The sequence below is a fragment of the Leiobunum rupestre genome, chromosome 8 (assembly GCF_980474605.1).
Source record: "Leiobunum rupestre chromosome 8, qqLeiRupe1.1.hap1, whole genome shotgun sequence".
Classification (NCBI taxonomy): Eukaryota; Metazoa; Arthropoda; class Arachnida; order Opiliones; family Sclerosomatidae; genus Leiobunum; species Leiobunum rupestre.
The window spans coordinates 5,180,781-5,204,998 of record NC_143391.1 but is presented as its reverse complement, the minus strand read 5'-3'; the positions used below and the strand labels follow the sequence as shown (position 1 = coordinate 5,204,998).

At 37.5% G+C, this 24,218-nt stretch overlaps 1 protein-coding gene across 1 annotated transcript in view; it reads left to right on the top strand.

The window, feature by feature from the left end:
• Positions 1–24,218, top strand: part of LOC149932190 (uncharacterized) — a 90,055-nt gene that overhangs the window by 53,497 nt on the left and 12,340 nt on the right. The window contains exons 2-3 of the mRNA XM_090156368.1: positions 18,638–19,208; positions 19,856–20,036. Of these exons, the coding sequence (XP_090012494.1) occupies positions 18,941–19,208; positions 19,856–20,036 (449 nt within the window). The 5' untranslated portion in view covers positions 18,638–18,940. The remainder of the gene's footprint in view (positions 1–18,637; positions 19,209–19,855; positions 20,037–24,218) is intronic.

Genomic DNA, 24,218 nt, shown 5'->3' with positions numbered 1-24,218 from the left:
ACTGAATGCAAATAAATAACTTTAAATTTATGTATATCAGAATTAACGTATAAACTAAAACGAAATATTTATTAAACATTAGAATCTATAGAAAAGCATTTGAAGTTTCCATTTTAGTCGGTTGGCGGGGCTGGGGCATAAAATAAGAAATGCTCGTAGCGTAGGAAGACGGTAATGGAGTTGGAAAACAAAACCTCTTTACTCCCGGTAAAGCTGTTAAGCCCCCGCGCCAGGGGCGAACGTGCCCGGGGCCGGCAACGCTGCTCGCCCCCTCCACGCGATACAGAACGGGGCACGTTTCGATCGCGTGAGACACCCCAGCCCTCGGTTAGGCCTATTAAAAGCGGGGAGGGAGGTCGGATTCGGTTTGGTTGGCCAGGTCTGGCGTTACGGGCCCCGTAATTGAAATCAGATAGGGATTATTAATTGCGCGGGGGCCCTCCATTGTTCTCGCGTTACTCGTCCCTTTCTTCGGGCCCGCCAGCGTCAACACAGCGCCCTAATGGCGCAGACGACGTAATACGGAGAGTTATAGGTACGAGAACGCGGTATCAAAATACCAAACACGACCCATTATCACCCCCTCCCGCTACTTTATTTATTATCTACACCACCGAGTCTATTATTACCGCGGAGAGTTTCGGCAACGCTGCCAAGTTAGCCGGGTGAAACGTACCCCTGAAGCCTGGAGGTTCGCGTTCGTCGCTTAACTTCTCTATTACGCGAAGATTCGGGTTATATAATCGATGCTAATCAAGCGTGTGTCGCGGCTTACGATGGAAACCGAAACGCTCAAAAAGGAGGACGAATTCGTAGTCTATTTATAGGAAATATAAAACGGAGAGAGCTATCTTCGACTGTTCGAATATGTACTACATTATTTAATTTACCAGTTGACATACTGTTGAAACACGATCATTTTATAGAGTGGAATTTATGGCCTACCTAATTGGTCTACATAGACCGTTAAAATCGCCTATTTATCTAATGGGAGATGATTGGAATTAAACCGTGGTTCCTTGAAGCGAATTTAATACCGCGTGTAGATTTGCCTACGTTATTATAAAGGCCAGTGAATTCCTCCCCACAAAGGAGGGGTACGTTCAGACCCGGACTGGCTCCTTTGGGGGCCCTCGCCGGTGTGGGGGTATGGAATCAAAATCTAAATGTTTTTTTAAAGGACAACAAATAACGTTTAAAGTGTACTAGATTCTACGTGCACATTAATTTGAAACGTCAAACGCGTCTAAAGGACCTTTAGGAAAAAATTATTATAAGCACTTTGCACAGGATATTAATACGAGGTTCTTAAGTTCATTAGGAAGTTATACAAGCCGGAGGTTTAATTAATAAAATATGTGTCATAATTTTTACTTTTGTTATTCTTAAATACTTCATTAAAAAACTATGAAAATCGTAAAATGCGTTTCAAATTTTATTTATTACACTATATTACATTATATTATATTATATTATATTATATTATATTAAATTGCATTATATTACATAATATTTTATTACATAATATTTTGTTACATACTATTTTATTACATAATATTATATTACATAATATTATATTACATAATATTTTATTACATAATATTTTATTACATAATGTTATATTACATAATATTTTATTATATAATGTTATATTACATAATATTTTATTACATCATTATATTACATAATATTTTATTACATTGCAATATATTACATAATATTTTATTACATAATGTTATATTACATAATATTTTATTACATCATTATATTACATAATATTTTATTACATTGCAATATATTACATAATATTTTATTACATTGCATTATATTACATAATATTTTATTACAATATATTATGTTATATGTTATATGTTATATTTATTATATATTTTAGTTGGTATTTGACTAACGAAACTTGGTCGTTGCCTAGGCAACGGGGTCCAGATACGAGGGAACCTAGTGGACAGAATTGGCGAACTAAATTGCCAGAAATAAATTGAAGAATTTGCGCGTACATTGGCTTTTATAGTAGCGCAGACAAAAGAGGCATGTATTATTACAAAAACAGTTGCACGAACTGCAAAAAAGAGCTTCCAATTAAAACCTTAAAAGAACAACTTAAAAAATCATTACTTGCACTAGCAATAAGAGAGTCAAATTATAATTACCGCAAAATCCAGTAGATGGCGGTGGTATTTGTCGTTTCCTACATGATTAGCTGGTTTCATTCGTCAAATACCAATCTCATTATATTTAAGGCTCCAGAATACACGAAATTATAGATGTATATTGGAATTCCAATTAGCAAATTGGTAATAATTTTGCGGTAGGGATATTGTTGACTTTGTAGAGCGCTGTGCCTTGAGCGTTGAACATTGGCTGACTTTAGGTCGTCTGGTATTTGAGATCAAATTAGACCGTGGTCTACTCGCTTAATACAGCTAAATTATGGATATGATTTGAAGTTGGTCGTTGATCAGACTACATATCGCGTAGCTTGGCAATTTGGTTTAGATGCTTAAAAGTTTAATATTTTCCACGTGTTAGTTTTTTAGTGAATGACCACCAAATTTTGTTGGTTTTCAGACTTGGTTATTAGGCGCTAAGGAAACAGAATCAATTGAAAAATGCGACCTAAATTTGGACTGGACCAATCAATTTCGCGCGAAATTGTACCAATAATAGGGGCTTTTGGCGTCGTAGTCATGGTGCGCCGGCGTGGGATCGGCTTTGGATCATTTGTTTTGAAGTTGCGAATTTTTGGCACTACAGGCGCTTATCTTTAAAATATTAATAATAGTAATAATCAGCTTTGGCACCTCCTTAGGCCCAAATTACAGTTCAGAGAAACGGATAAATTAACCGCCAAAATTTCAATTAATCATAAAAAATTCGATTAACTGTTTATTTATGAATATTATTCGGGACTATTATACGATTTAATATGTAACAAATAAGTTTTTATTCGGATAATTTTTGGATATGGATATAAAAGAAATGAACGGAAAATTTCTTATCCGAACACCGAGCCCTAGCCCAAATCTTTAAATCCAGTGACCGTGTTACAATGCGTATATAGGAGGGTGGAGGCAAGCTCCGAATGCCACGCGGGCCAACAGCTCCTTACACCTACTATTACCGTTAACCTGAACAAGTGTTTATGAATATTAAGTCAATTCTACGTATAGTTAACTATCAGTAATTGTTTTGACTAAATAGCACACTTATGGAAGATAAATTAAGACTTATAGTTTGTTCAGAATTAAAAGAGAATACAATAAGCGCGTTGTAAATAAAATTTATTTACTTGTCCAATGAACCTTTTAAAGATCTCGATAAAAATTACAACGGGCATGAAATAAAGTTCCAAATAAATAATATTGCACTCCAAAACCATAACTACAACAGACACGCGCTTATTCGCGTATCGAAGGCTTCCAAAAAAGGGCCAGTTTTTAAAGGGAGCCGCAAACCGCAACCGCAATTTCGAATCGGCTTGTTGGGTGGGTTTCGCAGTCAGCTTCATTTATCGGGTCGTAGTTTCGAGATGGAAATTATGATAGCTGGCAGCGGCGATGGCCTACTAGACTGGCTGCGAGAAAGAACGACGCCAGCAGACAGGCTCCGGACAGAACAACAACGGGCTAGAAGAAGGGGATAGTTCAATTCAATTATGGCCATTATGGGCCAGAAGAAATCGTTTGCTGCAGAGAGAGACGGCAACAGGAAGTTTTGATGGGAGGCAAAAAAGGAAGCTCTTCCTTCCCTCCTTCTTAAGACACAGCGCCAACTCGAAAGAAGATAGAGGATGGAAGCGTGCTTGGAAAGCGAGGGTGGGCTGAGGGGAAAGAAACGCATTCTCCCGCGGCCGTTGTTGGAAAAATCCCCTAGCTGCCGGTTTCCCAGCAGCGCAAGATGAACGAAAAAGGGCCCCTGTAATTGTCTTCCTCGCCTCTCTCCTCAAGGACGCCTTCGTAGCCTAAGAGTCCTCCCTTCTCGAAAGAGGTCGTTCACTGCAGTAGGCGTCTGCTTCGTCTCCCACACTATAGCGGCAGCGGCCATAGCGTGTCACGACGGGACTATATGGTACAGTACGCGTGACGCCAGTATAAAAGAGGCTATACCAGCTGGTTGTAGAACAAATAAATCTGATGATGGAGCCGTCAACTCCGTAAACGGGAGGAGGACTATTCAGCCCTGATTTTCCTGCAGAGACGAGTGGGACGCGAGGATACCACGCTGCGCTTGAGAGGGTGAAAAAATGGATGCCCGTTCCTTTCTTTCCGCTGAACCCCTTTTCCCTTTTTGTACGAGACTATATTTCGGAATGGCCAATGCAATTGCGCGTTACGCTCAATGACTAGTTAACACTAAAAGACAGTAAAAATAAGTATTGTGTGAGATCGTCAATACTATTAAATAATTTAGGATGTCACATCGTCATTCGTCAATACTATTAAATAATTGGGCTAGTGCCATTTGCGGACGTGCCATTAGCGGACAAGTCAATTTTCGTGCCATTTGCGGACAAAAAAATCCAAAATAACCAATAGTCATATGTAAGAGGTGTAATTTGCGGACATATTATTTTTATTTAATTTAATATATCTAATGATTTTATTTAGGAATCAATTTCGGAACGTTTAGATTTTTTAGCAACTATTATTAAAAGTTAAAGGAAAAGTCCAGGTTTGGTAAAACTTGGGGGTATTTGAAAGATCATGTTTAAATAAACTCAAAAATATCAATCGTAAAATTGTATCTTTTTTTAATGACGAGAAATTAATTTTTAAACGAGCGAAATTTAACGCCAAGCGATCTGCCATTTTTTGTTTCGGGGTGACGTTTTAGGACATTAATCACGCGCTTTTTGCGCTATAACAGGCTTTAACAGCGCTCTGTTCCCCGCGCGCGTGCTCCGAGTGCGGTCTGCGGAGGGAAGGCGAAAGAAAATGGCAGCTCGCTTGGCGGGTAAATTTGGCTCGTTTAAAAATTAATTTCTCCTCATAAAAAAAGATACAATTTTGCGACTGATATTTTTTGTATATTTAAACATGATCTTTCAAATAGACCCAAGTTTTACCCAACCTGGACTTTTCCTTTAAGTAATGAAAAGTGTTATATTATCCATGAGACCCTTTCGTTAAAGACTAATTTTTGAAATATTTCCATGCCATGGATTGGAAATGTTTTAACATTTAGATTAGGTGGATACTTTTAGCTTGTTCTGGGATTCGGAGTAGGGTAAGAAGAGTTACGCTATCACCTCATCTTACTCAGTTTACATCGTTTGTTCCAGAACAAGCTAAAAGTATCAACTTATTAATTAATTACGTCCAATACAATTGTTTTACATTTTAACATTAATGAGGAATATTTTTTTTACTCCGACTACGTTGAAGATGGCGCTACACGACACTAGGGAGCTTTCCCCCTTCATTTAAATAACGGCACGCATGTTCCAATTTACACGTGACATGGAGCATGCGTCGATCCCCGCTATTAAAACTGCCTTGTGTTGTGTAGCGCCATCTTCAGTATAGTCGGAGTAAAAATATTCTTCATTATATTTCAGTGTTATTTTTAAGTGTTTTAAGTAGTTGAAAATAAATATCATACAAATACAAATCTCATAATTTTTATATTGTAATAATTTTAATACATAACAATTTTTTCTACTCTAATAATTTTAATACATAACAATTTTTCTACTCTAATAATTTTAATACATAACAATTTTTCTACTCTAATAATTTTAATAAAAATATTTTTTTATACGGTAATATTATTCATAAATAACTACTTCTTTTCTACGGTAATAATATTAAAAAATAACTATTTTTGTCTACGTAATAATATTCATAAATAACTATTTTTCATACGAAATGTATTTAAAAAATTCAACTAAACTCACGATGTTACAAGTTTTAAACGAATTAAATTAGAAGTAGGGGGAGATGGATTCACGAAAAAAGCTATCGCTACGCCCTCTTTTGGTTGTCTTCGATAACTAGATAGATATAGTTTTAGTAAATGCTACAAGCGTTTCGTAACCAGTAGCGTAAGGGTTTTAGCTTATTAGTGGTATTTAATGAGAAACTATAAAAGTGTAATAGTTGCATTTTATTAAAATTTTACTTTTTTTTGTATTTCCTCCGTGGTAATGCCCAGCTTATTTCGCTCTACAATAGCAGACGTTAGCAGCGCCACCTTGGGTACGTTCAGTAACACTCATCAAAAACATCGATGAGTAATCGATGCCAACATTTGGTTACTGTACGATTTTTCGCGTTTCCGATTGGAAATCACGATGGGCATCCGATGCCCATCAAAAAAACCTTCTCATCGAGATGGTTTTTTTTTATTTCTTGACGTCAAACGCGTCGGTGTTTACAGTTTAGCTGGCGGAGGAGTTAAAATTATACTGTAGTTGTTTGGTGAAAGGCCTATCATATAATTGGAATGCCTCAGCTACTGCAAAGGCTGTTTTCGCTTTTTTAATAAAAGACCATACCGTTAACTGTAAATAATATTTCCGTCAACAATTTAGTCATTTACCAACTCATTAATTACTGAAAATAATATTTTTCGCTCCCTCTGATTTTCCAGCACCGTAACATTTATAGCCGCCATCTTTAAAAACAGCGCTGACTAGAAATAACACCGGATGCATTCCATAGGTGGTTCCTTTTAACTAGAAATAACACCGGATGTAGTCCATAGGTGGTTCCTTTTAACTAGAAATAACACCGGATGCATTCCATAGGTGGTTCCTTTTAACTAGAAATAACACCGGATGCATTTCATAGGTGGTTCCTTTTAACTAGAAATAACACCGGATGTAGTCCATAGGTGGTTCCTTTTAACTAGAAATAACACCGGATGCATTCCATAGGTGGTTCCTTTTAACTAGAAATAACACCGGATGCATTCCATAGGTGGTTCCTTTTAACTAGAAATAACACCGGATGTAGTCCATAGGTGGTTCCTTTTAACTAGAAATAACACCAGATGTAGTCCATAGGTGGTTCCTTTTAACTAGAAATAACACCGGATGCAGTCCATAGGTGGTTCCTTTTAACTATAAATAACACCGGATGCAGACCATAGGTGGTTAGCGGTAATAGTTAGTGTAGGGAGCTGTTGGCTCGCGTGCCATGAAGGGCTTGCCACCACCCTCCTACGAATTGTAACCCGGCCACCTGAATTAATGGCTTTAAAAGTCGCCTGATGACTTAGGTCTAAGGTAGTGCCTTGGGTGTTAGCCTAGCTTATTATTATTATTATTATTATTATTATTATTATTATTATTATTATTAACTAGAAATAACACCGTTCAGAAACTTCCTACGTCTACGACGACAAGCGCACATCAAGTAAAAACCGATTTTTCCCAGATTTGCGTTACTGAACGTACCCCTAGACTCGTTTCGGTCGCGAATTCGTTTGATGTTTTATAGTATAGAGATAATTGGAAGGGTACCCGATAATGGCATGTCCTCCTTGTTTCTAAAGGAGATGAGGAGTGTGTCTCTAGAGACTAGGATGCTAGCGAGGAAAAGTACTTGAGGAATCGATAAGCAGGGAAGGCGCGGTCGGGTTGGGTCACGATTAGCTTTCGCTGCAACCAAGAGCGAGCATTTCTTCAGTGACGTCAAAGTTCTCCGCCTTCGTTACGGGCGATTGTTAAGAAATGAGGCTACGTTCGTATCCATGGTCTGAAGCTACCTTACTAATTTTGAATTAAATAAAACCAATTCAGAGATTCGCTGCGTAGAGCTAGGACACGTCGCTTATATTTATATTGTCTTTATAAGGGCCAAAAATCCGCGACAAGAACCGATTAACGTAAGGGAGAATTGTAGTTCTAACAATTTTTTTTTATTTATTCTTGTTAAAAGTCAGATGCCGCCATCTATTGACAGAAATCGAAAGAATTTATAAACTACTTCTCAATATACTTTTGGGAATACTTTAATGATAATATTTAGATTAAAACGAGTACCCCTTGATACTATTATTTATTAATTATTAAAATTACATTACATAATAATTAAAAACAAAATAATATAAATGAAATGTAATTAAAATGCTATTACTAAAATATTACAAAATAAAAAATAATATAATTAGAACAGTTAATTCATATAATAATACTTATAAATAATGTTTAGTATTGTTTTCAAGAGATGGCGTTATTGACTTTAAATCAAGATGGAGCCTTAAATGGGGCGTAGGTATAACAGTATAACACTGGAGCTATAAGCTGCAGTTTCAGGTTCTTAGTAAATTAGTTCGGCTTGAAAAATTTAATTTTTCAAACGGAGATTTTTTGCGTCTACAAGCCCAAATATCAGTCTTGGTTTCCACTAGCGAGCGTCACTGAGCGTCACGCAACGTTTTTACGCGCGCTAGTGGAAACCAAGCATAACGTCATAATGCGATTTTCTCTACGCGGTTAAAACGCGAGGGAATCCATACCTCTACTTGGAATGCTTATCATACCGTATCGCGAATGGTAGAGTTTGTTAGTTTTCCGGAAAAATAAAATGCGGAAAATTTTCCGAAAATCGGAAAAATAAAAAATTGGATCATAATTTCTTTATTAAGGGTTTGTAATGTCTAATAACAGTAAACATACTACAAAACATTAACAGTGTTACATTGTAAATCAGTTTAAACTAGTCTAGAGGTTTAGTTTTACTTAAAGATTAAAAAAAATGAGGCGAAAATGCAGCTTTATTTAAATTTGGAAACAATATATTAGACTAATCATGGAATGAAATATTTTTTTTTTGGAAAAACTATAACGCGCCCTAGTGGAAACCAAGCTTTAAGCCTAACTAAGATTGTTTTGCATCAATGCTCATCATAGCGTCATTTTTTGCGTTTAAAAATTTAAATCCAGTAATAAAGTAAATTTCAAACCTAATAGATCTATAAAGAAATTGATTTGAAAAACTTCAACGGTTGCATTCATAGATATATTAAACGTATATAAAGGTGTAGATAAAATATTTCAAAGGGAGTGAATACGGAGGTGACAGCTAGCAGAAACGCGTAATTTCTGCAGGCTATCCTTATAAGGCGCTATCTATCGGTAAGAAAGCTCGTGCTATCGTCGCGAGAGCCATTGTCTCCTGCTTTAAAATTATACTAAAAGTCACCAACAGATGGTGTCTAAAGACTACGGCCTGCGGAAAGATCAAGCGCTTAGTACTAAAATGCTAAGAGAGCTCGCGCTCTTGGTCACGTGCCTTCGTCGGTGTCTGCTAGGTGTCAATTCCGTATTTTATGTTAGGCTTAGACGCCCCAAAATTTATCTAGACCTTTATCTACATTTCTTATATATATGGTTGCATTGTATAAATATGCACGCGCTGGTTCGGAAAAGATAATCTTATTGTCTAAAACAAATGCGGATAAATATTGCTAAGCCCGCGTGATTCGATTTTATTATCACGTGCGACGAAAAAAATATTATCGAGATTCACGCGTTTTCAATTTAAAAATCCTTATTGTTGACGGTTTGTATTTAGCCGCAAGGGATTTCTTTAAGAGTCTATTGATCTTATTTGACTTGAGTATGGATTGCAACTAACTTTTTTGTCTAGCCAGGCGAATCGTAGCGTCTATTACATATCATAAAGTGGCACTCCAACGAGTTCAGGGGCCGCGTAAAAATATCCCCTTTTCAGTGTGAACGCGACTCCGCGAAAATGGCGCAAGAAAAAAGAGTGTTTGTTGCGCCGCTGTGTAGAATGGGTCGCGGGGGAACGTATTAGAATATTTTCATCCTCGCTGCGCACTTCTCCTTTCTTATACAAAACGGCTCTTTCTCCATTTTGGTCCGGATGAAAACCTAAAGGATGGGAAGCCCGGGGATTGAGAGATGGAGCGCCGAGCACACCCCAAATGTAGGTCAAGGTCGTCGCGAGGGCGTTGAACCCGCCCAGAGGATCATTTTCTCCCGATCCCAACTCCTTCCCCGCCCTCAACTCCCCCGAAAACATTCATTCCACGGTTGCTACGGTATACCTCCGAGATTCCGTACGAAGGCCCAAAAGCCGGTAAAGTCTATTCGCGGCCGAGAGTGAACGGACTTTGAGGTCGTTTATAACTCCATCTTGCGACTGTAAAAGAAAACTTTTTACGACGAAGATTTTAAACGGAGCCAAAATCGCTCGTAAAAGAGCTTCGATTAAAAGAAAAGTAGGTTTATCCTTTTTTTTTTGCCTCAGTAGGGGAAACTCAGAAGAAGGATCCAGGTCTTCACGTCATTCCGGCTTCGTCTTTATCCATAGGGGTTGGATACGCTAGTCATTTACCTCTTTCGCCTTTTGATACGACATCGAAAGAAAATGTTAGTTTTAGGTTAGCCGAAAGAGATAGATCATCATATATATCACGTTCTCGTCGGTCAATATATATAATATATATATATATATATATATATATATATATATATATATATATATATATATATATATATATTAATAACTGCACAAGCCCGTCGACTAAAAAACGGTCTTCTTTAAAAATAAATGAGAAGAGTGTTCAGAAACGCATTAACTGTTTCCGTCCCTACAAGTTGACTTCTCTCTGAACACCGAGTGATGTCTTGTAAGTCGAGCACTTCTACAGGCGCCTGTAGGTCAAAAGTAGGCCAAGTTTATTTTCAACCAATTTTACGTGTAACATTAATTTAAAATAAAATTTAATATAAAAATAAAGAACTTGCAATTCATCAAAAATACAAAAATTATTTTAAGCACTCGAACTATACAAGAAATAAATACATTTCTGATCTACCTCAGGCTTGCCATGGTACCTGGAAAACCTGAAATTCCTGCAAAAGTCATGCAATTTGAATATGGGTATACAAATCAGGGAAAAGTCATGGAATTTGAATATGGGTATACAAATCAGGGAAAAGTCATGGAATTTGAATATGGGTATACAAATCAGGGAAAAGTCATGGAATTTGAATATGGGTATAAAAATCAGGGAAAAGTCATGGAATTTGAATATGGGTATAAAAATCAGGGAAAAGTCATGGAATTTGAATATGGGTATACAAATCAGGGAAAAGTCATGGAATTTGAATATGGGCATAAAAATCAGGGAAAAGTCATGGAATTTGAATATGGGTATAAAAACCTGGAAAAGTCATGCAATTTGAATATGGGTATAAAAATCAGGGAAAAATCATGGAATTTGAATATGGGTATAAAAACCTGGAAAAGTCATGCAATTTGAATTTGGGTATAAAAACCTGGAAAAGTCATGCAATTTGAATATGGCTATAAAAATCAGGGAAAAATCATGGAATTTGAATATGGGTATAAAAATCAGGGAAAAATCATGGAATTTGAATATGGGTATAAAAATCAGGGAAAATCATGGAATTTGAATATGGGTATAAAAATCAGGGAAAAGTCATGGAATTTGAATATGGGTATAAAAATCAGGGAAAAGTCATGGAATTTGAATATGGGTATAAAAATCAGGGAAAAGTCATGGAATTTGAATATGGGTATAAAAATCAGGGAAAAGTCATGGAATTTGAATATGGGTATAAAAATCAGGGATAAATCATGGAATTTGAATATGGGTATAAAAATCAGGGAAACGTGATGGAATTTGAATATGGGCATAAAAACCTGGAAAAGTCATGCAATTTGAATATGGCTATAAAAATCAGGGAAAAATCATGGAATTTGAATATGGGTATAAAAATCAGGGAAAAATCATGGAATTTGAATATGGGTATAAAAACCTGGAAAAGTCATGCAATTTGAATTTGGGTATAAAAACCTGGAAAAGTGATGCAATTTGAATATGGCTATAAAAATCAGGGAAAAATCATGGAATTTGAATATGGGTATAAAAATCAGGGAAAAATCATGGAATTTGAATATGGATATAAAAATCAGGGAAAAATCATGGAATTTGAATATGGGTATAAAAATCAGGGAAAAGTCATGGAATTTGAATATGGGTATAAAAATCAGGGAAAAGTCATGGAATTTGAATATGGGTATAAAAATCAGGGAAAAGTCATGGAATTTGAATATGGGTATAAAAATCAGGGAAAAGTCATGGAATTTGAATATGGGTATAAAAATCAGGGATAAATCATGGAATTTGAATATGGGTATAAAAATCAGGGAAACGTGATGGAATTTGAATATGGGCATAAAAACCTGGAAAAGTCATGCAATTTGAATATGGCTATAAAAATCAGGGAAAAAGCATGGAATTTGAATATGGGTATAAAAATCAGGGAAAAATCATGGAATTTGAATATGGGTATAAAAATCAGGGAAACGTGATGGAATTTGAATATGGGTATAAAAACCTGGAAAAGTCATGCAATTTGAATATGGCTATAAAAATCAGGGAAAAATCATGGAATTTGAATATGGGTATAAAAATCAGGGAAAAATCATGGAATTTGAATATGGGTATAAAAATCAGGGAAAATCATGGAATTTGAATATGGGTATAAAAATCAGGGAAAAATCATGGAATTTGAATATGGGTATAAAAACCTGGAAAAGTCATGCAATTTGAATTTGGGTATAAAAATCAGGAAAATGTCAGGGAATGCAATTTCGTTTGCAAATAGGAAACTTTTTCTAAAATATAGGTTAAAAAAATACCAAATCTTGGCACAAAGTAAGACAGGGAAAATCTCCGGAGATGGTCAGGGAAAACCTGGAAAAGTCAGGGAATTTGATTGTGAAAAAACTGTGGCAACAATGTACCTGTCCACCTAAACCACATTGCTGAAATTTTAAAATAATTTTACACACGCAAGCTTTTAGTGTTCGGCCGTCAATTAATTTTTATCCATGTGAATAAAATAAGCACGGCTATATTTAAATAATATTTATTTAAATAACCAATATATTGGTTATAGTTGAATAAATCTTGTAAAATGTTTAAATAATCGAAAGTGAATAAGCCTATTATTTAAATAAAACAAACAATTATTTAAATAAATACCACTTTTATTCAAATAAATGCTTGGTTGCGTAAAAAACATAATTAAATAAGTTAAAATGATATTCTTTATACCAACGTTTTTTAAATAAATCGGAAAATTTGTGGATAATGAATGAACAATTCCGAACACTACAAGCTTTAAAGAGATATTTCCAATACAATAGGTTTCAATTTGAAATAAACATTTAATAAAATTCAATCTTTTCCGGAGAAAACAAAGCGAAGGAAAACTTTGACGAGGATAAAGTCCTAATAGGAGTGCCTGTTAAAGGCTTTTAAAACCAGTTTTCAATTAAGCGCCAGAAACATACACGGAAGAAAGAGAGAAATAACAAGGACAGCGAGTTGATCCGCGTCGCGCGGTGTCTCATTACCGCTCAGAAGCGTTATTTCGCGGCAACTTTTGACCTTGTTTCTTTGGAATAAACTTTGGTGGAACAGAGAGATTTAATTAGGCGTGAACTTTGGCTCGACGTTCCTTCCACGAAGAGTCTCTTCGTACGTTCGTTAGATTTTTACGGCTGAAACCCACGAGAAACGCGCCCTCAGAAACAATTTGGAAAATTACGTCGCCGCCGTCGTAAAGGGGCAGAAACGCGCCCACCAACAAAAACTTAGCGCCGCATTATAGGGTGATATATTTCGCGCTCTTTGCTTTTAGGCGTAGTAAGACTCGCGATGGAGTACGGAATTTTAAAAAAGGTCCCATTACGGGTGCGAGAGGCTATAGCCTTTGTAAGTTTAACACGCTAGGTAATTTAAAGCCAGAGTCAGCTTTTGGTCAAAATTGTAACCTTTTTTAACACTTATACACTGATATCGTTTCCATAGTTAGTTTATAAAATGAGATGTCACGGATATTTAAGTACACACAATCCTCCCGATGTATTAACTATATTTTAAATATTAAATTTAAACCAATTTCCAATCTTCTTGTACATTAACAAGAGGAATTTTATCGGAAAATATTTTTTGAGTTACCTGGTTTTGGAAATAAGTTAGCGAAACGCAAACACATTAATTTAAATTGATTTCCAAACAAATCGAATTTTTTGAGTTACCTGGTTTTCAAAATGAGGTAGCGACACGCGAACGAATTTTTTTTTTTGGGAGTTAGATGGCGCCTGTATCAATTGGTACGACGTTCAAATAGGGACTTGGCAGTGCTACGTCACAGTTTTTTTTTTTCAATAATTTTTATCGTCGGGAGAAAAATATGACCACAATGGCGGCCATGCCCAAAGCTACGGAGTTCCAAGTCTCTATAGAGAGTACGCGAGTCGGTTGGGTCCCCCGAATTGGCCAGAAATCTCACTTAAAATTAAAATTGGTTAACGCAACCTAAAACGTAGTTCAGAAATATTCAGTACTAACTAAAAATATAATATACAACAGAGTCGGTCTTAATTTAAAAAAGGTATGCGCATTTGAAGTCGAAAATCGCTAGAAATTAAATCGCCAACAATTACTAAAATGTGCAAATGCCCCACTTCCGGGGGCTCGATCTCTCAAATGTTAACAATCCCGGTGAGGGCATGATATTTCCATTCGATTGACGTATTATTAGTCCTGGTACCTCTAACGTACCACGAGAAATCGTGCTAACACCAGCGGCGTCAGCGGCGGACACAGTACATGAAACTAATACGCACAAATCTCCTAGGATTGGGTGTAAAAAGTGGTTTTGCCCAACTTGTTAAATAGTCGCTCTTACGTCACAAGACACAACTTTATTAGTATATCCTTCGCACGGGCGATTTGCACGCGCGCTAGAAATATTCGTAAGAGCAAAATTTATATAGAGATGGTTAACCAACTTGTATTTTTCAAAGGTTTAATATACCTAATAGATGTTAGATATCGCCGCGAACGCTAAATCGGAGCTTCCGCTAGATTTTAAAGTTAGCGTTCATGGTTTTCTTCTGGGTTAATTCGTTCGCGTTTTAAATATTCAATGAATAATAAACCAAAGGTCCAGTCGACGTTATATTAATTTTTAAAACCTTTTTAAAATCCGGAATTCCTAAAAATGTCGAAGTGTAATATTCCCTTTTGCGATTTTAAAGCGTATTCTTTAAGCCTCGGCAAAAAAATTGCATTTCTTTATATTTCCTTCAGATTTAAATAAAAGGGAATAATGGCAAACACATGTTAAGGGTTTTATTATAAACGAGAAGCATTTTATTTGCGAGCTTAATTTTGAGGACAAATTTGATATGAAAAGCTTTATATAAACCTTGGTAAGAGCCACATTAAAACAAGAACGCCGCGTTACTTTATAGAAAGAACTATTCATTCACTGTGTTGAATTTTGAGGATTTACATTAAATTATCCTTTTAGCAGCATTAAATTGAATTTAATGACTGAGACGAGACCTAAGAACCTTATTCGTTCCAAAACGTGAGCCAAAAATAAACAACGGCGACATAACGAAAACGCGTACAGCAAAGTAGGAAACGCCATAAATAAATAATACCAACATAGTTTACCTTCTGAATTTAAAACTAGAGCTCGCGAAAGAACCTTTGGCTTCGTAGCCGTCAAGAGAAAAAAGCGATACGACGGCGTCCGGGGAAAACTAACACGAAAGATACACACCGGTATATAAATACAAGCGAGGGAAATCAGGAAATAACACACTCTTCCAGCGTACGGACACGTATATTTTTCATATACATGTATGTTTTGGACTGCAACGGGTGGGGAGAAAAAATAAAAAATAATCAATCCCGGCACGCGTGCATGGATATACGAAATAACTCGATCGGAAGCGTCATTTAAATTTCATTAGGGAAACGGACTATCCCCTCGTATTCGTCTATCGGATGGTTGCACCCTGCCAAAGTTGAAACGATGCATATTCAAAAGAAGCGACCGCATCCACGCTTGTCCCCGTCCGAAATGAGAAGCGTGAATAAAAATTCGTATCATCCGCGACATGCTCCATACCGGAATAAAACGGGCAGAATCTTTCGAGGCAATTTGGTTCTCCGTCGGACCCGGAATCCGAAACCGAATGATTTTGGTACAATACGTCGTTCCATCGGCAAATGGTACCCACCCGAAACGTTCAGCTTCCGCGAGTACATTCTGGTGGGTTCCTCGTCGAGTGTAGAGCGGGGCCAAGGAGAGGAGGGCTTAGGGTTAGTACTACTCCTAATGACCCGCTTTTTGGTCAACTTTTTCTCTCGGTTCGTTTCCGTTTGGCATCATTAGGCCTAGTCCTATTTTTCTCTTTCTGCTTTTTTCTCGAGTTCGGGCCACCTTTTACATTTTATACTTCTGTCTTTTTTCGCCTTTTGTGTTCCTAGTTTGGCGCCTTTCTCGTCCGGTTCTTCTTTCCTCTCCACACTTTACACCATCTTTTTATTTTCAAAAGAAAACTACAGATTTTCTCGTACCCAACTCCCTTCCCGAAGATTTTCGTTTTTAGTTTCAGTCAAATTAGGATAAAAGCCCCGCTAAATTAATAACGATAATGTATCGCGTACCACACTTGGTTCTATGTAATGGACACCAGTGGTAATTACCGCGTCCTCAACCGTGCCAACAAGGTCTGATATTGTTGTATCAATCGTATTTAATTTACACCTTAAATTACCTTTATTTGTATTAATTTTATCAAGTTGAGCTAGACCACTTTTTATTTGATAAAATCAACTATTGCGAATAAGTCTTGGCTACGGTGCTAAGGGCTCGCGGCGGGTATTACTCCCGCGTGGTTCTAAGTTTAAAAACGTTCGCGCACGCCTTCTGCGCATTCATCATGCAACGCGCGAAATTAATTTGGGGAAATGCCACTAGGAGGTGCAGATTATGAATACCTACCTCTTAATAACGGGTATGTGATCGTCAAAAATTTGCCTAGAACTTTGCTTATGGGGACCTTATGATAGGCTTAGGATAGTATTTAATTTACACCTTAAATTACCTTTAGTATTTTTAAAACGTAACGCTATACGCTGAATGTAAAAGTAACAAAAATATTTGCTCGAAATAAACTGGTTAAACCGCTGGCAGAAAGTGGAATAGCCTTTTAAAATATGTACGAAATACTTTGGAGTTGTAGAGAATTTATCGTGGCCGTATTTACGAGAGGCAAAAGGGGTTGGTTGGGATTTCAATGGTTGCTTGTCTAGCATTTAGGTCGTCGGCGGCCAAAGAAAAGACATCCATGAAATATTTCCTCCGGCGATGATGACAAGAGATGCCACCAAAAAAATCTGCTCGAGCGGATTTTTCCCGTCTCCGCGGTGCACGTTTTCTTTCATCCGGAGGCGGCGGCGAGAAAAGGGAGTCCGCTGTTGGCCAAAGGCATAAATCACGTGGAAACCCCTTTGTTGCCAGGACACTCTACATCCATCATCACGTGTCCTTTTTTAGGGTTAACCCCTCCTAAAACCCGACGCCTTCCACCTTTCGCTCCCTCTCTCCGCCCCTTTAAGAATAATTCGGCAAAATCCCTTTTCCTAAAACAGTTCATTTTTTTTTCAAAAACCAGCCTCAGCAAAAAGCTTTCAACAAGCTGCCACCGACCTTCGGTTACCCGACACGAGGTCGTAAGGAATTGGATTAGATAAAGTTTGCGTTGACCGAATAAAAGAGGGTGGGCTGTTAACGTACGATATCGCCTTCTTATATACTTATCTCCCTGGTAACCATGACAGGCTACAAAGTCTGATGGCCAACGTCAAAATTGAAAAAAAAAAAGGGACCAAGGTGGTTCTTCTCTACTTCGTTAGTTAGAGCGAATTATTGTATAACGAGACTTACAAAGATCTTTAAGGTTGATTTTCAATAGAAAACTCAAACAAGTCGCGTTGTAAACGTTGCGGTATCATTGAGAAAAAACAGGACGTGAGTGTCGACGCAAAAAATTCCCGTTAGGCCTAATAGAATTTTATTGCACTAACCGTGGCGGCGTTTCTGACCAAGTGAAACCCCACTTTAAGATTGGTTTGGTTTTCAATTGGGAAAAAAACGACACGACGACAAGTGTTGACGCAAAAAATTCCCGTTAGGCCTAATATGATTTTGTGGCGTCGACACTAACCATGGCGGCGTTTCTGACCAAGTGAAACCCCGCTTAAAGATTGCTTGAGTTTTCACTAGGAAAAAAACGCCACGACTATACAAGTGTTGACGCAAAAAATTCCCGTTAGGCCTAATATAACTTTTGTGGCGTCGACACTAACCATGGCGGCGTTTCTGACCAAGTGAAACCCCGCTTAAAGATTGCTTGAGTTTTCACTAGGAAAAAAACGCCACGACTATACAAGTGTTGACGCAAAAAATTCCCGTTAGGCCTAATATAACTTTTGTGGCGTCGACACTAACCATGGCGCCGTTTCTGACCAAGTGAAAACCCGCTTTAAGATTGGTTTTCACTTGGGCCAAAACGCCACAACGGCGTGTGTTGACGCCAAAAATTCCCATTAGGCCTAATAGAATTTTATGGTGCCGACACTATAACGGTGGCGGTGTTTCTGACCATAGAAGGGCGTTTAAGAAGGGTATCGATTTGTTTAGTTTCTAACCAACAAACAGAAAGTGGAATGTTCGGGGGGGAGTGGGGCCTAATGACTATTAAAGAGATCGATTAATCTGAGGTGGAAAAATTTGCAGATTCCATTTCGAATGGAGTTGAACGAGTGGAGCAGAAACAATTACTCGACTCTTCTCGATCGGAGCCGGAGGAGGAATCGACCCGGGACGCAATCCCAGCTTATTGATCGGACGACGGACACGCGCCACTGATCTTCTAAAGGCACCGTCACTCTCCGCAGAGGGAGAGCCCAGTAAGCCAGCCCGATTCCGCCGAATCCGACCAGCGTTGTACGGCGAGGGTCTCTTCTTTCGCATGTGACCTCTGACCCGGTGCCCCCGAAACCCGGCACTCCGCGACCGCCAGCGAGGGGTCGTCGCAAGATGGGATGGGGCCGAGACTACCTTCTGCTCGCCTCTCTCGCCATCACCCTGGCCGCCTGGCTACCGCCATCCCGCTCGCAGCAACAACCGGGGCATCTGCAAGGGCCACCCTTGAGCGCCATCTCTCAGGGGACAGGACACACCGCCTCCCACGGATGCGGACTGGCCGAATTCTTGTGCGACAGGGGCAACTGCATCGGCTCCAGTCGATTCTGCGACGGCACCGACGATTGCGGAGACAACTCCGACGAGCCCTTCGGATGCACCAGTAAGTCCATCAACACACTCATACCATCCTGACCAGAGTAAAACTAACCTTTTCCCGAGAGATTTTTACGGAAAGTTGATGGAAATTCATCTGTTTGGTTATCCACTGACCTTTATATTATAACTACAACCATAAGTGTGACACTTCCTATTCTTCACACGCAAAAGTTTTACTGAGAGCTATTCGCAAGACGGGCTTCGTTGCCGTTTTACGTCCACTTGCTGACAGCGTCTCGCTATGTGATGACGTCACTCCGTTACTAGCTCTCAGTAAAATATTCCCCAAAGTGACAAACTTATGGAATATTATTATATACTTATGCTACAACTAATATCAGAAGTTTATAATGAAACCACTTCGAGATAAAGTATCTAAATACAAGTTATTACACATTTTTAACAAAATATGAAGTTAGAGACTTTATTATAAACATCTGTTAATATCAACTTTCGTGTCGGCCACAAATTGTACCTATATATGGCGACAACCGGTAATAACGTTTGGTTAACTGAATAAAAAAATAACGAGTGTCGAAGTGAAAGCGAATTTTTTCCACTCGATCTCAAACCCCGAATTTTTGCGTTAATTTAAAAGTAGAATATTCCTTGTTTGAAGTTCAATTTCTCTTTTTTCTTTGGCTCGTGCAGATTGTAACCGGACGCTTTACGGAGAAGTGAACCAGAAATACCCGTTGCGCCTAACGGAACCCTTTCAACGCTACCCTCCATTCATCTGTAACATCAATTTCGTGGCCGCTGGTGGAGACTACGGCGACATTGTCGAGCTCACGTTTCTCTCTTTTCAAACGGGCACTCTCGAAGTTGGAAGGTAAACCCCTCTCCCCCCCGACCAAATCCAACCCATACGAGACCCGATTCAATATATTCCCCTAAAACGACGAAAATATAAAGGTAAACAAACCCGAAGAGTGAGAGAGAGAATATTACTATTAGGGTTATTCGAAATCTAAGATCCTTTGAAGTTTCCGATTCAGATCATCCCCCCCCCCCCCCCCACCTCCTGGCCGCGGGAAACTTAAAACTGGCGTTATATGCCACTGAACAATTTTGCCTTCCATTTTATCGACAACCTCCTACCAAGGGGGGGGGGGGGGTATCGAATGTAGACGTCGATATATGGATGGCCGTTTAAAGCATTGCAAGGACCAATTATCCCGACGCAATAAGGTTTTCGCTATTGTCGCGACAAAAGACCAGTTAATATTTCATCGATTCCTCTCTTCTATCGATTGATCGGACGGGGTGTTAAGTTGAAAGCGAAGATCGTAGCGAAGGGTTAGGTTAAGTCTGCGACGTATCGATCGTCACTAACGACTAAGTTAAAGACGTTGTCTTTTCCCTTAGCCGTCTCTACGGTATACTTAGTGGAATTATAATGAACTTGACTTAAGATACGTGGTTAATGCATCTACGTAACTTAACCGTCACGGAAAGGTTACGAAAACGGGGGGAATATATTGAATCCTGGAAATCACTACGCTTATTTAGAAGCACGGTCACTCAAGATCTTAAAATCCAGTTTCAGTCGGTTTAAATGCCATTGAGAATGTAATTATTTATACTTTAGGATGTTTACTATATTAATAGGTTTCTTTTCGCCTGTTCTCGGACTAAAAGTGTACTCTTTTTAACCTGCAAACGACTTATTCGCCTGTTTCGGGGATGGTAATTAGTGCGCCCTTTAAACTATTCGCCTGTTCTCGGAGTGTATTCTTGTAACCTAAAACTTTTTATTCGCCTGTTCCGGGGATGATAATTAATATGCCCCATAAACTATTCGCCTGTTCTCGGAGTATTAGGGCTATTTTTTAAAATCTTCTGAAAATAAGGTGTACGGGATAAAATCGTATTTTGTCGTCTGCTAGACAGAATTTATCTGCTGAAAAGGCCACAGGCAGCCATTTTTGAAAAACGTTTTTATTTCGATTTGAGCTATTCGCCAGCACAGAATCGGAGTAAAATGACGTCATAGCCTTACTCTTCTTACCCTACTCCGAAATCCCGGAACCAGAAACCACCTTATGTTGTCCCGAATTTGATCGTGGCTCCCAATACTCCTCATGATCGTAAACTAAGCTCCTTCCACTTAAAAAAATCAATCTGGTATCTCATTGGTTCCCTAAAATTGACGTCTTTCGACGCGATTGAGGCGCGTGCCTGTGCCGTTTTTCCTTCCCCCTTTTCGTTAGGTGGGAATACACGACCACGAGGCCCGCAATAAACCATTGAGTTGGGAATATTAATCTAGAGGTCCAATCAAAACGTCGGGTCCCTTACCAAAATTTAATCTGTATTTGTTGGTCTTAAAAAAAACTGCCTCAGTCCCAAATACATCTTTAAGTCAGACGTAATTCGTACATACTTTCCCTAACCAAAATTTAAGTTGTATTTTTTAGTATTAAAACAGACTCCTTTTAATCTGCCACAGTCTCAAATACATCCTGGTTTCACAGTTAATCCATTCTTATTTGGAGTGAAAATCGAGACTTATTTAAGATTGCTATATTTTGTTTTGTTTAAGTTTCAAACAAGTTAGCAAAAAATAAAACTTGTCGAAGACTTCTTTGAAACTGCCACATACATCCTTATTTTAAATTTCTTTCAGCTCTAGGAGATTCTTATTTAAGACTCCTAATAACGGTTAATATCAGTTTAATTTAAGTCTGATATTCCTCCTCTAAATTTAGTCTTGTTTAAGATGAAAAAGAAGGCTTGTTTAAGATTAAATTTAAGCGTTTATTACTAGGCTTATTTAAACTTATTACTAACTGCAAATATTATATTAATTTAATTCTCAATTTTATGCAAAATAATGCATATCTTAGTCTCAACTTAGACAGGAAAAATAATGCATATTGTAGTCTTAACTTAAACTGCAAAAAATAATGCATTTGTTAGTGTCAATTCAAACTGCAAAAATAATGCATATTTCAGTCTCAATTGAAATTGCAAAAATGACAGCAAATCTAGCCTTCATTTAAACAGTAATTAAATTTTAATATCTTTCTAAATCAATAAATGTGTGTGTTGACAGCTGGAAAGAACTTTTATCTCCTACAAAATTAGATACTCATTTAGAATAACTATTACAAGCCGTTGATCTTCTTATTTGGCGAGAAACCTAAAGGAGCAATACTAATATTTTGGTTTCGAATTCCTACCTATAAAATTAAAACAAATTGGATTTTATACCAAATTATGTATGGGGCGCCGTTGATATGAGCGAACATTCAAATAATATTTTCTTGAAATTAATTGGTTTTCTAGGATTGAACTAATTTATGCGATTTAGAGCTAACTTATACCAATAAGAAATTGTTGAGTCCATTATGAATTTGTTAAGGGTTATTCAAAAACCACTTATTTATTTGTTAAATAAGACGTAATCCAAATGCATCCTTATTTCATTCTTAAACAAGACTCCTATTTTGGTCCAATCAAATCTGCTCCCCGCGAAACAAGTTTTTGAAAAATACGAATGTGCCGTCTGCTCTAAAATGACGAGCAAACGTTATCATATGACCCGTGGCGCCATCCATTATTTTGAAGAAAAAAATCTTTTTGCTTGAAAACGCGTCTTATTTGAACGAACCATTGAGAGATAGACGGCGCCACGGGTAGAATGATAACGTTTTCTCGTCATTTGGGACGCCGATGGGAGCAGACGACAGTATTCTTATTTTTAAAAACTTGTTTCGCGAAATACTGAAATCCGACGTTTTGATTGGACCTCTAGATTAATATTCCCAACTCAATGCTCTCTCTTTTTAAATTATCTTTCGCTGACGGTGGTGCCATCTGAACGTAAAGAAGTAATAGTATTTCAGAAAACTTCTATAAATTTGCTTCCTCAAAATCAGTTAGCAAAGCTGGAATCTTATACGTCTATTGAAAATTTAGGCAGTGCTTTAATATAATTTTAGGTAAAGCCGGGTACACGATGCGCCGTAGGCTATTTACGTTATCTGCATTAGGTACCGCTGTCCAAACACGGATTTTGTCGTCGTGTGTTCTTCTTTACTGAAATAAATATTAGTATAAAGTTCCATGAAAGGATTATATATTAAAAAGATCCTGAAGTTGAGATGCCAAGAGAAACTGCGAATATGTCTCTGATATATTTTAATGGGATGTTAATGTTGTCTATTGCTAAACACAGTCGCATAAACAAAACCGTATAAAACTTTAATATTTTTGAAATTTTAATTTCAAAACCCCTTATAATTCTGCATCTTCAATTACTTACATAAACAAACAATCTCGCGTTGTCACTTTGAAGAGGTTTAGTTGAAACAAATGTAGATTTGTCATATACGTTATTGCTAGATTTAAATCAAACCTTGATCTTTGTCACGTGTGATACTTAATCGGATTTAATCTGATTAAATGTATCAAATCGTCTTAATCGCGATTAAATTTTTAATCCCATTTAATCACAATTTTATTTTTTTTAAATGATTTCATCTTTCAATAATGATTTTATCTTTTAATATTGATTTTATCTTTTAATATTGATTTTATCTTTTAATATTGATTTAATGTTTTTAATATTGATTTAATGTTTCTAATCTTGATTTAATCAAAAATTAATCTGTTTAATCACGAGCTAATCTTTTAATCAGTTTAATCGTGATTTATCGGCTTAATCACTAACTCGATTTAATAGTGATTTAGTCGAATTTAGTTTAGGGTGCAATTTTAATCGTCGAAGTGAGCCGCCCCTCGGTCACACGTAAGGCTAGGCGCCTACTGGCTCTCCGTTTCGTATCAGTCCTGCCTTCCGCGAGGCATTATCTCCGTTACGAATCAAAAGCCTGTGAAAGGTAGGACGGAGACGTTACGAAGAGCAGTGAGCGCCTGGCTTTAATAAGTCGAATTCACAACAGCCGAAACAAAATAATATTTGAAAGTATATATATACTCCTCAGAATTCGAGCGGGTGCCACGTGGGGTGGGGGTACCAATATTTTAATAGCGATTTATCAAAAGC